A 13,902-nucleotide genomic window follows, 5' to 3' on the forward strand; every position below is an offset into this window, starting at 1 on the left:
TAAGGAGATTTTGTCACAATTGTACCATTACAAATAGCAAAATATACATTAAAAATAATTTTCATAGTCATAATTTTCCTTTAGTGTTATTCTGTTGGAAGCTGCTTCCTGATGCCCATCGAGTATTAATAACATTCTAGTTTTCACAATGATAGACCCATGTATCTAGGTTTTAGAGCAGTATTTAACTGTTCTGAAATAATCCCAACATAATGGTCACCCTAAAATGTAATTGATTTGTGATATGAGACTCTTTTAGTTTTTATTTTGTATTTGAATGTTTGGAATAAAACATGCACATACATGTATAGCATATCTGAACCTTAAGCCATAAACTCAAGTATACAAAAAGTATAATTTTGTTTATGTTCTTTGTAATGGAACTTAACTTCTGTCCTGAGTACCCATCCTGCCTGGTGGTAGAAACCTAATTGATAGAAATCTAGTCAATTGATTGCCTTTAACTCCGTCCACTCAAATATCCTGCATTTGATTTAGAGTTTTTCCCATTTATCCTCTTTTCAAGTCTGCTGTTACATTCTGGGTGGCAATGTTAGGGAAGGGGAATAGGAAGTGAGATTGATCTTTAGCCATCATCTGTTCATACTAGCATCCACTGAAATGTACGTCATCCCTTTTGGCCCCCATCTGCCATCATCCCACCATGTTGGCATCTACCTTGGCCCTCCGGACAAAAGTTCTTTGATCCCTGTTGGCTTGTACAGCTATTTTCTCAACTCAGGTGCAAGATCTCCTTAGATAAGACTCTAAGGGCCATATGCTTCTGTTCTTGGCCACATGGAAATAACATTCTACTGCTCCCCATACCATGCCAGGTGCTTGAGGGACTCAGACTTCCTCAGGCCCCCTGGCCTAGACATCTCATGCAGAAATTTCAACTCTATTGCTGCACTCAGTGCAACTTAGCATTCATCTCAGTGAGGCCTTTAGTCTCTCTAGCCATCATCTCTGTGCCCAAATCCCCACACTTATCTGCAGATATTATTGTTTTGTTTTGTTTAGTTTATTAAGTTTTATTCAAATATAGTTGCTTTAAAATGTTGTGTTAGTTTCTTGCTGTACCACAAAGTGAATCAGGCATATGTATACATATATCCACTCTTTTTTAGACTCACTTCCCATTTAGGTCACCACAGAGCATTGAGTAGAGTTCCCTGTGCTATACAGTAGGTTCTCATTAGTTATCTATTTTATACATAGTAGTATATATAAGTCAGTCCCAACCTCCCAATTCATCCCAACCCCCCTCCTTCCGCCCTTGGTAACCATAAGTTTGTTCTCTACATCTGTGACTCTATTTCTGCTTTGCAGATAAGCTCATCTCTACCATTTTTCTAGACTCCACATATAAGCAATATTATATGATACTTGTTTTTCTCTTTCTGACTTACTTCACTCTGTATGACAGTCTCTAGGTCCATCCATGTCTCTGCAGATGTCACTATTTTGTTCCTTTTTATGGCGGAGTAATATTCCATTGTATATATGTACCGTTTCTTCTTTATACATTCCTCTGTCGATGGACATTTAGGTTGCTACCATGTCCTGGCTATTGTAACTAGTGCTGCAATGAACATCATGGTGCATGCATCCTTTCGAATTACGGTTTTCTCCAGATATATGCCTAGGAGTGGATTGCTGGGTCATATGGTAGCTCTATTTTTAGTTTTTTAAGGAACCTCCAAACTGTTCTCCATAGTGGCTGTACCAATTTACATTCCCACCAACAGTGTAGGAGCGTTCCCTTTTTTCCACACCCTCTCCAGCATTTATTGTTTGTAGAATTTTTGATGATGGCCATTCTGACTAGTATGAGGTTATACCTCATTGTAGTTTTCGTTTGCATTTCTCTAATAATTAGTGATGTTGAGCATCTTTTCATGTGTTTGTTGGCCATTTGTATGTCTTCTTTGGAGGAATGTCTGTTTAGGCCTTCCACCCATTTTTTGATTGGGTTGTTTGTTTTTTTAATATTGAGCTGCATGAGTTGCTTATATATTTCGGAGATTAATCCCTTGTCAGTTGCTTTGTTTGCAAATATTTTCTCCCATTCTGAGGGTTGTCTTTTCATTTTATTTATGGTTTCCTTTGCTGTACAAAAGGTTTTAAGTTTAATTACATCCCATTTGTTTATTTTTGTTTTCTTTTTCATTACTTTAGGCAGTGGATTGAAAAAGATCTTGCTGTGATTTATGTCACAGTGTTCTGTCTATATTTTCCTCTAAGAGTTTTATAGTATCTGGCCTTACATTTAGGTCTTTAATCCATTTTGGGTTTATTTTGTGTATGGTGTTAGGGAGTGTTCTAATTTCATTCTTTTATATGTGGCTGTCCAATTTTCTCAGCACCACTTATTGAACAGACTGTCTTTTCTCCATTGTATATTCTTGCCTCCTTTGTCATAGATTAGGTAGCCATAGGTGCTTGGGTTTATCTCTGGACTTTCTACCCTGTTCCACTGATCTATATTTCTGTTTTTGTGGCAGTACCATACTGTTTTGATTACTGTAGCTTTGTAGTATAGTCTGAAGTCAGGGAGTCTGACTCCTCCAGCTCTTTTCTTCTTTCTCAAGATGGCTTTCATTATTCGGGGTCTTTTGTGTTTCCATACAAAGTGTAAAATGTTTTGTTCTAGTTCTGTGAAAAATGCCATTGGTAATTGGGTAGGGGTTGCACTGAATCTGTAGATTGTTTTGGGTGTATAGTCATTTTCACAATATTGATTCTTGCAATCCAAGAACATGGTATATCTCTCCATCTCTTTGTGTCATCTTTGATTTTTTTCATCAGTATCATATACTTTTCTCAGTACAGGTCTTTTGCCTCCTTAGGTAGGTTTATCCCTAGGTATTTTATTCTTTTTGATGTGATGGTAAATGGGATTATTTCTTTAGTCTCTCTTTCTGATCTTTCATTGTTAGTGTATAGGAATGCAAGAGATTTCTGTGTATCAATTTTGTATCCTCTGCAGGTATTATTGTTTCTACCCACTCCAGGACTTGACGGCAGATTGGTGTCAAGGTCTCTTCTCATAGATACCCATCAGTGTCTTAACAGTTTTCCTTCTCTTTTTACCTTTATCCAACTTGAAGAGTTTTTATATCCCCTTAGGTAGGAAAAACTTTCTCTTACATTATTATAATTCTTCTAAATATGTTCTTTATGATATAAATTTTATGACTTGAATCCTTTATTACCTTGTTTTTTTATGTTCAATGATAGACTTTTAATATTTAAAAATCAGGCTTTTGTATTTAAAAATATATTCTTTTCAAACTATTCCCCCACCGTGCGTTTCAGAGGACTGTTTTGAAATTCTTAAGCTAAAAAAGTCTATTTTGAAAATCAAAAGTTTAGAACAAATCTCTTGCTTTACATAAAAAGAAATACTGTGAAGGAAAACACACGCCAGTTAACATATTTGAATATTATCACAATTCATGTACTGTTTAATTAGTGCTATTCAAGACAACTGAAATCAGAATTGTTTTCAATATTTAAAACAGTCTTTATTTGTCTATTTTACTTCTTTATTGTATTCTAAAAGATACATCTATTATAGGAATCATATGTTCCAGAAATTGTATTTACTTCAACTAAACCCAGTTCACCAACTATCCCCTTTTCTGGTTTCCTTACCCTTAGGAAGAATTTACATTAGTGACTTTTTAAAGCAAGTAAAAGAGTTTTTGAACTTGGAGGTAGAACCCTTGATCCATATAGCTCCCTCTCATCGAATTCTAACAAAATTGGATTTTTATCTCTTACAGAAAATGCCCTTTTTCTCTCTGATTATATACGCTATTTCTTCTTAAAACATTTAAGCTCATTTTCAGAAGATGTAACATCTTCTGAAATTGTTTATTTTGTCATTGTTGTCAAATTGAATCTTTAGTACAACTGTGTTCAGATTTGAATAACTTAACATCTCATTTTGGTGGAATTATCCTGTTTCTGAGAACTTTTGATGATTTCTGAGAAATGTTTCTGGTAATGGCAATATGCTTCTTTTTCTTATTTGTGAACTAGGTCACTCTTTAACACCTTTTTCTTCTTAAAATAATTTTAGGATATCATCAGAATAATGGCATGATTTGCAAGGGCAAATTTCTAACTATCCTGGTAGACCGTTACTGCTGAATCAATCATGATTTAAAATATCTCACACATGGAAAAACAAGCAATTATGTGGGAAATAAAGATCTTTTCTTTGATTTACAAGTATGTTCTTCTCTGTGCTTCCAGATAAGCACATTTTAGGTTATCAGTTTATGTCCCTCACTACACTGTAAGTGCCTTGTGAACAAGAGTTTTGATTTTGCATCTCCAGCACATAACAGAATTCCTGATACCTAATAGTCAAGAAATGTTTACTGAATTAATTAAATAAGTACTTAACCACTTTCAGTAGGGAGACAAAGGCCTTGCCTGAAGTGGGGACTTTTATTTAAATAATCTATTCAGTTCCTTTTTAGAACTATAAATTAAATTCTTAAATCATAGAATTTGGAGCCAGGTGGAAATTCATAGATCATATAGTCAAATTCTTTCATTTACAGATGAAGAAAATGACTCTCAGGAAAGTTAAATGGCAATCCCAATGATAAACAGCTAGTTAGTGGCAGGACTTGCTGTAGCCTTCAGGTCTCAGAGTTCTTTTCTATGCCTTCAGTTTAATTAACTTTATAGCAATGAGTTGACAACTGTGCTTCACATTTTTAGGGTCCTAAGGGGAAAAAAAGAGCTCCTGGCCCTTCTGGGAAACCTGGGATTCCTGTAAGTAACAGGCCTTTTTCATCTTTATTGTTTTTCTAAATAGAACTTTAGCAAGCAGAAAAGTTTGGGGCCAATTATGACGTGTTGGATAAATCAGATTGTCTTCAAAAAAATGTTTAAACCCATGCCGGAACACAGAGGGAACAAAATATGACCATTAGTTCAAAACCAAGCTTGGTGTTGAAACGGAAGTCACTGCAACTGAAGATTGTTATTTTCCAGTGCAGGGAGATCTCTCTGTGGATTTGTGCTACTATTCTTTGATGGTGAACCACTAAAAAACAGGCAACTTGCAGTCATGACTAAATGAATGGTGACAGAGGTCAGAGATTTTCAAGCATAATTGAAAAGACATGAGCTGGATTTTAATTGAAGAACTCGGCCTCTCATTTTCCTGGGAAATAGAACAGAAAGTCTTAGAAAAAACTTTGAATCTTTTCATCACAGAACAAAGATTAATTTTACCTTAGCCATCCGTTTCCTCTTTGGCCAGGCAAATATGTGTAGACTAGCTTATTAGCAAAGACTTCCTGCTGGTCTCCCCTAGCCAACAGCCTGCTTTGGGTGGCCTGTGTTGTGTTGGTTCAAAAAAAGTAAAGAAAAGTGAACATAAATTATGAGCCCATTGAGATCAGAGATTCCCTACAGATTAAATCCAGTTGCCCAAGAGTACAAACAAAATGTTCAGACCTTTACTCAGTCATATAATTATCTAATTCAAAGTGGCAACTAAAAGAGCCGTAATTTATTTCTTGGGAAAATAATACAATACAGAGTTTTAGAGATGGTGAGTGTCAGCCTATATCCTAAACTGACAGGTGCACATAGCTGATCTTTTCTCCACAGCTGGATAGAGCATGGGCTGGTACAATGAGAAATACCAGGAAATTACAGTAAAGCGGAAAAGGTTACACAATAAATTGCTGATTAGCTTGGCATTTCAGTTTAGGGAACAGTTACCTGATCTGTTGTATCCAAATAGTAAATTATTAAGGAATCCAGGAAACAGGAAAAATTTTCCTGGGACAGGGTTTTAAGAATGTAACCTCCCACCCCCCAATAAGTATAAAAGTGTTTGTCATTTAAACATCTGTACAGCATCTATCTATAATCCAAGTAATTTTTAATTACCAAGGGACTTCCAGGCCTACCTGGGCCAAAAGGCATGCAAGGATACCCTGGAGCAGAAGGCATTTCAGGAAACCCTGGTAAAGTTGGGCTACCAGGAAAACAGGGACTTCCTGTGAGTAGATTGAATATTCTTTGCTCTTTATTTCTTATGCATAAGTGTCTCTTTACTAAAACCATAGATACTTTGGCTGTCTTTCTTAACATTGACATTGGTTCATATTGTGTTTATGATTTCCAGGGAATGTCAATGAGTACATGTTGGATGTTTTATAACTAATAACCCATATTATTAATAATTTATATTATTTTTACACATATAAAAGCTGGTACATAGGAACAATAAAGAAGTAAAACTTTAAGGGGGCTTCCCTGGTGGCGCAGTGGTGGAGAGTCCGTCTGCCGATGCAGGGGACGTGGGTTCGTGCCCTGGTCCGGGAGTGTCCCGCATGCCACGGAGCAGCTGGGCCCGTGAGCCATGGCCGCTGAGCCTGCGCGTCCGGAGCCTGTGCTCTGCAATGGGAGAGGCCCACGAACCACAAAAAAAAAAAAAAAAAAAAGAAAAAAAAAAAAAACAACTTTAAGGGCTACACAAACTGTGTTTTGAGTTCATCAAATGTCTTAAGCCACCTTTGGAACATTTCAGGCTTGGCAATAACTCAAGGTAAGTTCTGCCAAAATCATTTTCCCTTTACTTTTATAGCCTCACTATTTTACAGAAATTGTGTGAACATTTTCTCTATGTTCATCTAGTGGTGATGCAATGCGCAGTGATGTAGATTATTATTTTTATGCAGATTTCTATTTATTTATTTGATCAGAAATTTTAAAATGATATTTTTGTCTTCATTTAGCCATTTTCCCTCTTTCCTTCCCAAGGTCGTCATAATCCAGATATTTTTTGTTATCTCATGTTGTGTTTCCATTTGAAATACAAGAATAATTAATTGCATATTTCAGTAATCCAGTAAAATTTATCCTTTGACATTTCCACTATTTTTGGATATGATTATCTATTGACCTGTTTTTCTTTTCTTAAATGAATCAATCCTTGTTGTTTATTCACATGTAGCATGGGACTGTAGCAAAGCTCAAGCCCAAATTAATATTATTCTTTCACTATGATGAATTATCTCATTTCTTTAAAAATAAGTATCAAATTATGACCCAGCCAATTTAATTATTTCAGAAATAAATATCTGGCCATATTCTATTTGGAAAGGTGAATATTTTTAAGGAGGCTTAGTATGGTTTCTCTTTGCTTTGGGGACAGTATATCTGAACATCAGAGCATCAGGGTGTAAGCCCTAGAGAAATTTGACAGCCAGGCTGATATTTTGATTAAAATATATGTTTTCTAAACTTCTGCCATTAACATCAGTCTGGTTAAAAGAGGACTTCCATTTGAGATCCCAGTCTTAAAGGGAGCTCGCGCCCTGAACCTTCATGTAGATGCTGCACTCTAGGCTCACCGTATAAGAGTCTTAAAATGAGGTTGTGGGGTTTTAAAAATACAACAGTAAAACACTTTGAATTGGTCTGAGAGTCTGTACTTAAGTTTTACTGGGAAATGTTAGAGTGAATCTTACTGCTTTGAGTAAGATTTTGAGAGCTGAAACAAGGAAAACCACATTTCAAAATATGTCATATTTCTTGCTGTGAACACAGGTTTAGTCATGGAGGTGGTATGTATGTGGATGTGTCCAGTAGTCGATAAGGCTAGAAACTGAATTGTAAATACTAATAACAGCAAATAGATTTGTTTAATTACTGGGAAGAGGGATTCATTTGTTTTCTGACTAAAATAATACTAATCCAGGTACTTATTCCAGATATGGATAATACAAATCAGGATCTTATATATATACATGTTTAATAAGAATTTCAGACATTTAGCATATAAGATATTCATCAGACACTAGTGACAGGTCAAAGTCATCCACATTTTTTACACCAAGTCACTTAATACTTCATTGTGGCAAACAACTTCTTTCTGGCAGTATGTGACACCTGAAGGTCTTCCTGGAAAGGACTGAAAATTGGAAAATAAAAGGAAAACATTGATTCAGACTAAAAAAATATGAACCATTTTCTCTTACATAAAAACAGCAATGTGGCAAGTGATTGTTATCTGCTGCTAGTTTCCAGAAAGAAAACAGACATTTTCTAACAACTCTACATCTTTCTTTAATGGGGTAATACTTAAAGGACAGTAATATAATGGCTAAGAGAAAGCCAATACAGAAAATGGTAGATGCAAATAAGATACTGATTTCACTTTAATTCTGTCTAAGTTGCATTCTAGAATCTGCCACACGGTTTTGATTGGCTGTGTGGGTGAAGGCTCATGCATAAAACCAAATCACTGGTTCCACATAGAATAAAAAAGAATGAAGAGGACTTAAAGCCAGATGCTGAAGCCATTTGCACACTCAGGGCTATTCCAAGACCCAGTTAGACCTCTGGGTTATATCAAAAGGGCTCTTTGGTTGCAAACAACCAAACATGGCTATGTGGATTGCCTATGTATACAGATTGCCCCAAGTTCTGCCCACTGGGAAGAGTCTCCTTCACTGATATCTTTCAGGCTTAAATGCAGCGGCAATCCACTTCTAGCAGATGTTGACATTCAATGCAGATCTATCCATAAATCAGGCCTGAACATTTTTCTCCTCTACTAACTGGTAAGGGGAATTCTCTAGGAAGGCTGAAGGAGCAGTGGTAAAGCAGTAGAACAAGTATCATGGAAGTCTCAGTTGCTTGCCTGCATATTTTGTTTGTGATTTCTGGACCTGTTAGGACCCAGTCTCGATATACACCATTTCCATTTAGGAGTGAACGCTGCTGTGCCCAGCCAATTTTATGATTTAGTGGATCAAATATCACTCAGATCATAATGGTCAGTTCAGGACACATAGTCATTTGATGTCTCAGGGTCGGTTATTCAGCTTCAACCACAGCAAGCCCAGAACTGCTTTCCAAATGGGAAATTACATTTGACAAAGAAGGCATTGCTTATGTCCAAAACCTTATGGGTATAAGCTGTGATTCTCTTGTGGGGGTTTATCAAAGGGTCCATATAGCATCTCTACTAGCCACAGACCCTTCTGATATTATTGGATCTGCTTAGTCACAGCAAGGTAGCTTACACAGCATCCTGAATCTGCTGCCGAGCATTTTCGTCGGGGGCCACCCAAAACTAGCAAGCTGGCAAAGAACTGGACTTTCTCCAGAGAAGATACACGAGTGACCAATAATCACATGGAAAGGTGCCCAGCATCACTAATCATTAGGAAAATGCAAATCAAAACCACAATTAGATACCACTTTTACAACCGCTAGGGTGGCTATTATCCAAAAAAAATAAAAAATTGAAAGAGAGACAGAAAATTACAAGTGTTGGTAAGTGTGTGAAGAAACTGGCACCCTGTGTATTGCTAATGGGAATGTAAGATGATGCAGCCGCTGTGGAAAACAGTATGACAGGTCTTGAAAAATTAAATACAGAATTACCGTATGATCCAGCAACTCGCCTCCTGGGTGTATATCCAAAAGAAATGAAAGCAGAAACTTGAACAAAAATTTTCCAAATGTTCATAACAACATCATTCACAGTAACCAGTAGGTGGAAACAACCCACGTGGCTGTCAGCAGGGAAACAGATAAACCAAATGTGGTATATACATACAGTGGAATATTATTCAGTCTTAAAAAGGAAGGAAATTCTGACACACGTTACCACATGGATAAACCTTGGAGACATGCTAAGTGAACTAAGCCAGACACAAAAGTACAAATAGTATATGATTCCACTTATATGAGGTACCTAGAGTGGTCAAATGCATAGACAGAAAATAGAATGGAGGTTGCCAGAGACTGGGAGGAGGAGGATTTGGAGAAGTTATTGTTTAATGGGTACAGAGTTTCAGTTTGGAACATAAAAATTTCTGGGGCTTCCCTGGTGGCGCAGTGGTTGGGAGTCCGCCTGCCGATGCAGGGGACGCGGGTTCGTGCCCTGGTCCGGGAAGATCTCACATGCCGCGGAGCGGCTGGGCCTATGAGCTATGGCCGCTGAGCCTGCGCGTCCGGAGCCTGTGCTCCGCAATGGGAGAGGCCGCAACAGTGAGAGGCCCGCGTACCGCAAAAAAAAAAAAAAAAAAAATTTCTGGAGATGGATGGTGGTGATGGTGGCACAACAATGTGAATGTACTTAATGCCACTGAACTATACATCTAAAAATGGTTAAAATGGTAAGTTTATGTTATATATATTTGACTGCAATAAAAACCTAGCAACTTTACAGGCTACCCAGTAAGGGGGTAAATGGGTTGTAGCAGCATACCCAAAGGTGGTATAGATTGACTCCAAAGTCCAGAGAGGCTCACCAAGCATTGTGCCTCTTTTATTGTGATGAGCAATGCAAAGTGCAACAACTTGTCTCTACTTTAGAGAGGATATCCTGATATACCCCCAAACCACTACCCCTAGGAACTTCTTCCATTTAGCATTCCCATGAACTTTTTAATCCTATCCTCTGGTGTATCTTTAGGGTGCTTGTTCTCTTCCACTCTCCAGGTCCAGTTAGCATAGTGGCCTCAGTTTAATGGACCTGCCTGATATTTTGAGAGATGTCAAGACTATAAAGATATCACTCTGGTCTATTTTATGACAGAGAGGAAAATTGAGCTGACACAGCACTGGGATAAGGCATTGAAGTGATACAGCTCTTTCTGCCTTGTGAAGGCAAGCAAACTGCCTCTGATCATCTTCACTGATAGGAATGTTGGTAGGAAGTATTTTTACTAGGTCAGTAACTGCTTTTGCTAATTGCTGTACTGTTTAGTAAAGACACCATATCAGAAACTGCAGCTGTGATTGGCATCAACACACAATTGAGTTTGTAAGTTTAAGTCTTGGAGTTATCTGGTGTGTGCACCAAACAGATGAGTAAAATGGATATGGGATATGGTAGGATCACTGCTTTTGCATCTTTCAGGTCTTTTGGCCGTAGTATATACAGTTTTCCACAGGGATGTGGTGGCTAATATGAACAGTTTTCTACAGGGGTGTGGTGTTACCTTAGGTATACATTGTGGGGAAGGGGGCAGGAAGAGATAGTTGCAGGGGCTTCCACATGTCTCTTCCCTTCCTACCACAGTAGCATTTACTTTATAAGTGAGGGATTGTTACTATTCTCTGAGATTGGAGAAAATACAAAAACAAAAACTGGGCTCACAGTCCTACTGGACCCACTTGGGAAAAAAAATTGAGCCAAATCTGCATTTATCACTATTTATCCCTTGGCCTTCATCAACTTACACTCTGACCAGAGTGCCGTGATGATATTTTGGATTTCCAGGGTTTATTATCAGTTCAAATTCAATATCTAACAGCTCCCAGAAAGGCTGAGAGTTTCTGTTTCCCCAGTGTTCAGTCACCTGGTAAATGACCACATGTCCCTCTGCAGAAGGCTTAGGGCAGAAGTCACTGTGTACACCTATGACCACATTGCAGGGTTCTTCCTCAAAGAGAACCTGCCTCCCCCTCAGTCAAGGGATTCTGATGTAGGAACTGGCTTGAGTCTGGGAACTGAGCGAGAGGCCATGAATCCCAAGTACAGTGACTTTAATTAGGATTATACCCGTCAGACCTAGAATTTTTCTACCTATACATCAATATATTAGCATATGGTATATTTAATTCCTATAACTCACCATCAGCACAGATCTCTGCAGGTCAAAACATCTAGTCAAAACATCTTATGGCTTAGTGTGATAATTGCTTCTACCTTTTCTCTGATAGTAAAGCACTGTCACCTAGAATCTACCACTCAGAGTCCAATATCCCTATTTAAATAAGGGAACTTTATCCTTATGACATTTCTTAACACCTTGGTAAGGAGTGTTCTTTGATCCCTTTCAGGGGCCATGGTTAGAGGGTGGTTGATCAGATTGCACGTGATAACTCTGTCTCCACACTTCTATCTTCCTGAGCATTTGAACCCCTTCCTACGCAGTATTCTAGGGGAGTTATAGCATTCAACCTCATTAACTGTAGGCCGTAGTTGAGTCAAGGCTTCAAATTGCCAATCCATCAGACTATTAATGGTGCTCCCAGATGCTTGAGCAGGTGGCTATCTCCACAAGCAAGGAAGACTAAGAGGGAGTTGAGCTTCACAGTTCTTAGTCTTGCCCATATCTGCTCAAATATCCCCATCCCTTGTCTTGGAGTTCTACTCTTTCTCCACCCAGTGCCCTTATTTAGCATAAGATGTCTGGTTAGTTGAAGATGTATTTGTATACACATTCTGCAAATCTTACAGTAGTTTGGGTCCTCAGCCACATCTGCCTTGGACTATAGGAGATGAAAGACTCCTTCAAGCTGCCGTGGGGATTTTCTGATTTTTCATTATGTTCTAAGTTGAGCGTGCAAGACCTTTATTTTGTCCCTTTCTCTGTATTCTCTCTAGATCACTCAAGAGACTGCCCTCTGATCACGCAGTCTTTATAGTCACTATGTTCACCATAGTGAATACATGCCAAGGCCACATGATCTTCTGACACTTTGCCCTCCAGCAGCACTTAATCTAATGTCATGGCCAGTGCTAATTTGAATAATCATGATGCCACTGCATCCCACAGATTAGTAGTGTCCGTTTATCCGCAACAAGGAAGTTATCTGAGCATTCCTTGATTATGAGCAAACCAATCTCAGAATCCCATTTGTGGGGTTAGTTTCCTGACTTCACTCTTATTACCAATTACATATCACAGTCTAGCTAAAAACTGAGGAAGGTTTAATAAAGGGACTACTTACAAAAATGTGAGCAGGGCTAAGGAAAACCCAGAAGAGATGCTGAAGCACCCGAGCGATAGCAACAATGGCGCATCATTACAACCCATAGGCCTGAAGAGACAAAGGAAAGGGGAACAAAATTATAGAGAAAGTAGTTATTGCCATAGGATAGAGCCATTTAGCAGGAGTTGAGACCTTCAATAGAAGGATTCAGCCAATCCACTGCAACTCAGCAAAGGGAGAGCCAGGGGAATAAGTATTTCAGTCTCCTCCTGTCTTCCAGTCCCCTAACAGTACACCCTGTTAGCCAAACTCAACCAAGTAAGAGTGATAATAGGAACAATCTGCCCTGGCAGGGAGGCCTATTTTATCACTGTCATGGTTTAGAATTGCTAGTCTGTGATGGTGAAAACAAAAGCAATTTTAAAGATTATTTTAAAAATTCACTACCTTATACATATTTGTGTATATATGTCAGTCCCAATCTCCCAGTTCATCCTAATGAGAACCTGCTGTATAGCACAGGGAACTCTACTCAGTGCTCTCTGGTGACCTAAAGTGAAGGAAATCCAAAAAAAGAGGGGATAGGGCTTCCCTGGTGGCGCAGTGGTTGAGAGTCCGCCTGCCGATGCAGGGGACACAGGTTTGTGCCCCGGTCTGGGAAGATCCCACATGCCGCTGGGCCCGTGAGCCATGGCCGCTGAGCCTGCGTGTCCAGAGCCTGTGCTCCGCAACGGGAGAGGCCACAGCAGTGAGAGGCCCGCGTACCGCAAAAAATAAAAAATTTTAAAAAAAGAGGGGATATATGTATACATATGGCTGATTCACTTTGCTGTACAGCAGAAACTGACACAACATTGTAAAGCAACTATACCCCAATTAAAAAAAAATACCACACCCCCCCAAAAAAAATTCACTACCAACAATGCATTCCCTTACTGCCTTCACCAAGGGGGGGCTCCCTCCCATCCACGTGCCCTTGGTATGTCACTCACCAGTAAGGGAACCTGCTGGGTCACAGATCAGGCTGGAAAAGGGCAGATCTCAAAAGGCAAACAGAAAATATCCAGGCAACACTATTTAAGTTCTCTCTATACATGGTGCACATCAGCAATCTGTTCCCTGTGTCAAAAAACTACACCTGGTAAACCAAATCAGCCTACTTTCCTATGGCCAGTGAGC

At 38.7% G+C, this 13,902-nt stretch overlaps 1 protein-coding gene and 1 long non-coding RNA gene across 2 annotated transcripts in view; one reads left to right on the top strand and one right to left on the bottom strand.

Annotated features, from left to right (window-relative positions):
- Positions 1-13,902, top strand: part of COL24A1 (collagen type XXIV alpha 1 chain) — a 394,686-nt gene that overhangs the window by 324,514 nt on the left and 56,270 nt on the right. Inside the window, exons 46-47 of the mRNA XM_060139635.1 lie at positions 4,744-4,797; positions 5,933-6,040. Of these exons, the coding sequence (XP_059995618.1) occupies positions 4,744-4,797; positions 5,933-6,040 (162 nt within the window). The remainder of the gene's footprint in view (positions 1-4,743; positions 4,798-5,932; positions 6,041-13,902) is intronic.
- LOC132514656 (uncharacterized) overlaps positions 7,431-13,902 on the bottom strand; it is a 112,231-nt gene continuing 105,759 nt past the window's right edge. The window contains exon 5 of the long non-coding RNA XR_009538889.1: positions 7,431-7,957. This is a non-coding gene — a long non-coding RNA (uncharacterized LOC132514656). The remainder of the gene's footprint in view (positions 7,958-13,902) is intronic.

This window comes from Lagenorhynchus albirostris, chromosome 2 (assembly GCF_949774975.1).
Source record: "Lagenorhynchus albirostris chromosome 2, mLagAlb1.1, whole genome shotgun sequence".
Taxonomy (NCBI): Eukaryota; Metazoa; Chordata; class Mammalia; order Artiodactyla; family Delphinidae; genus Lagenorhynchus; species Lagenorhynchus albirostris.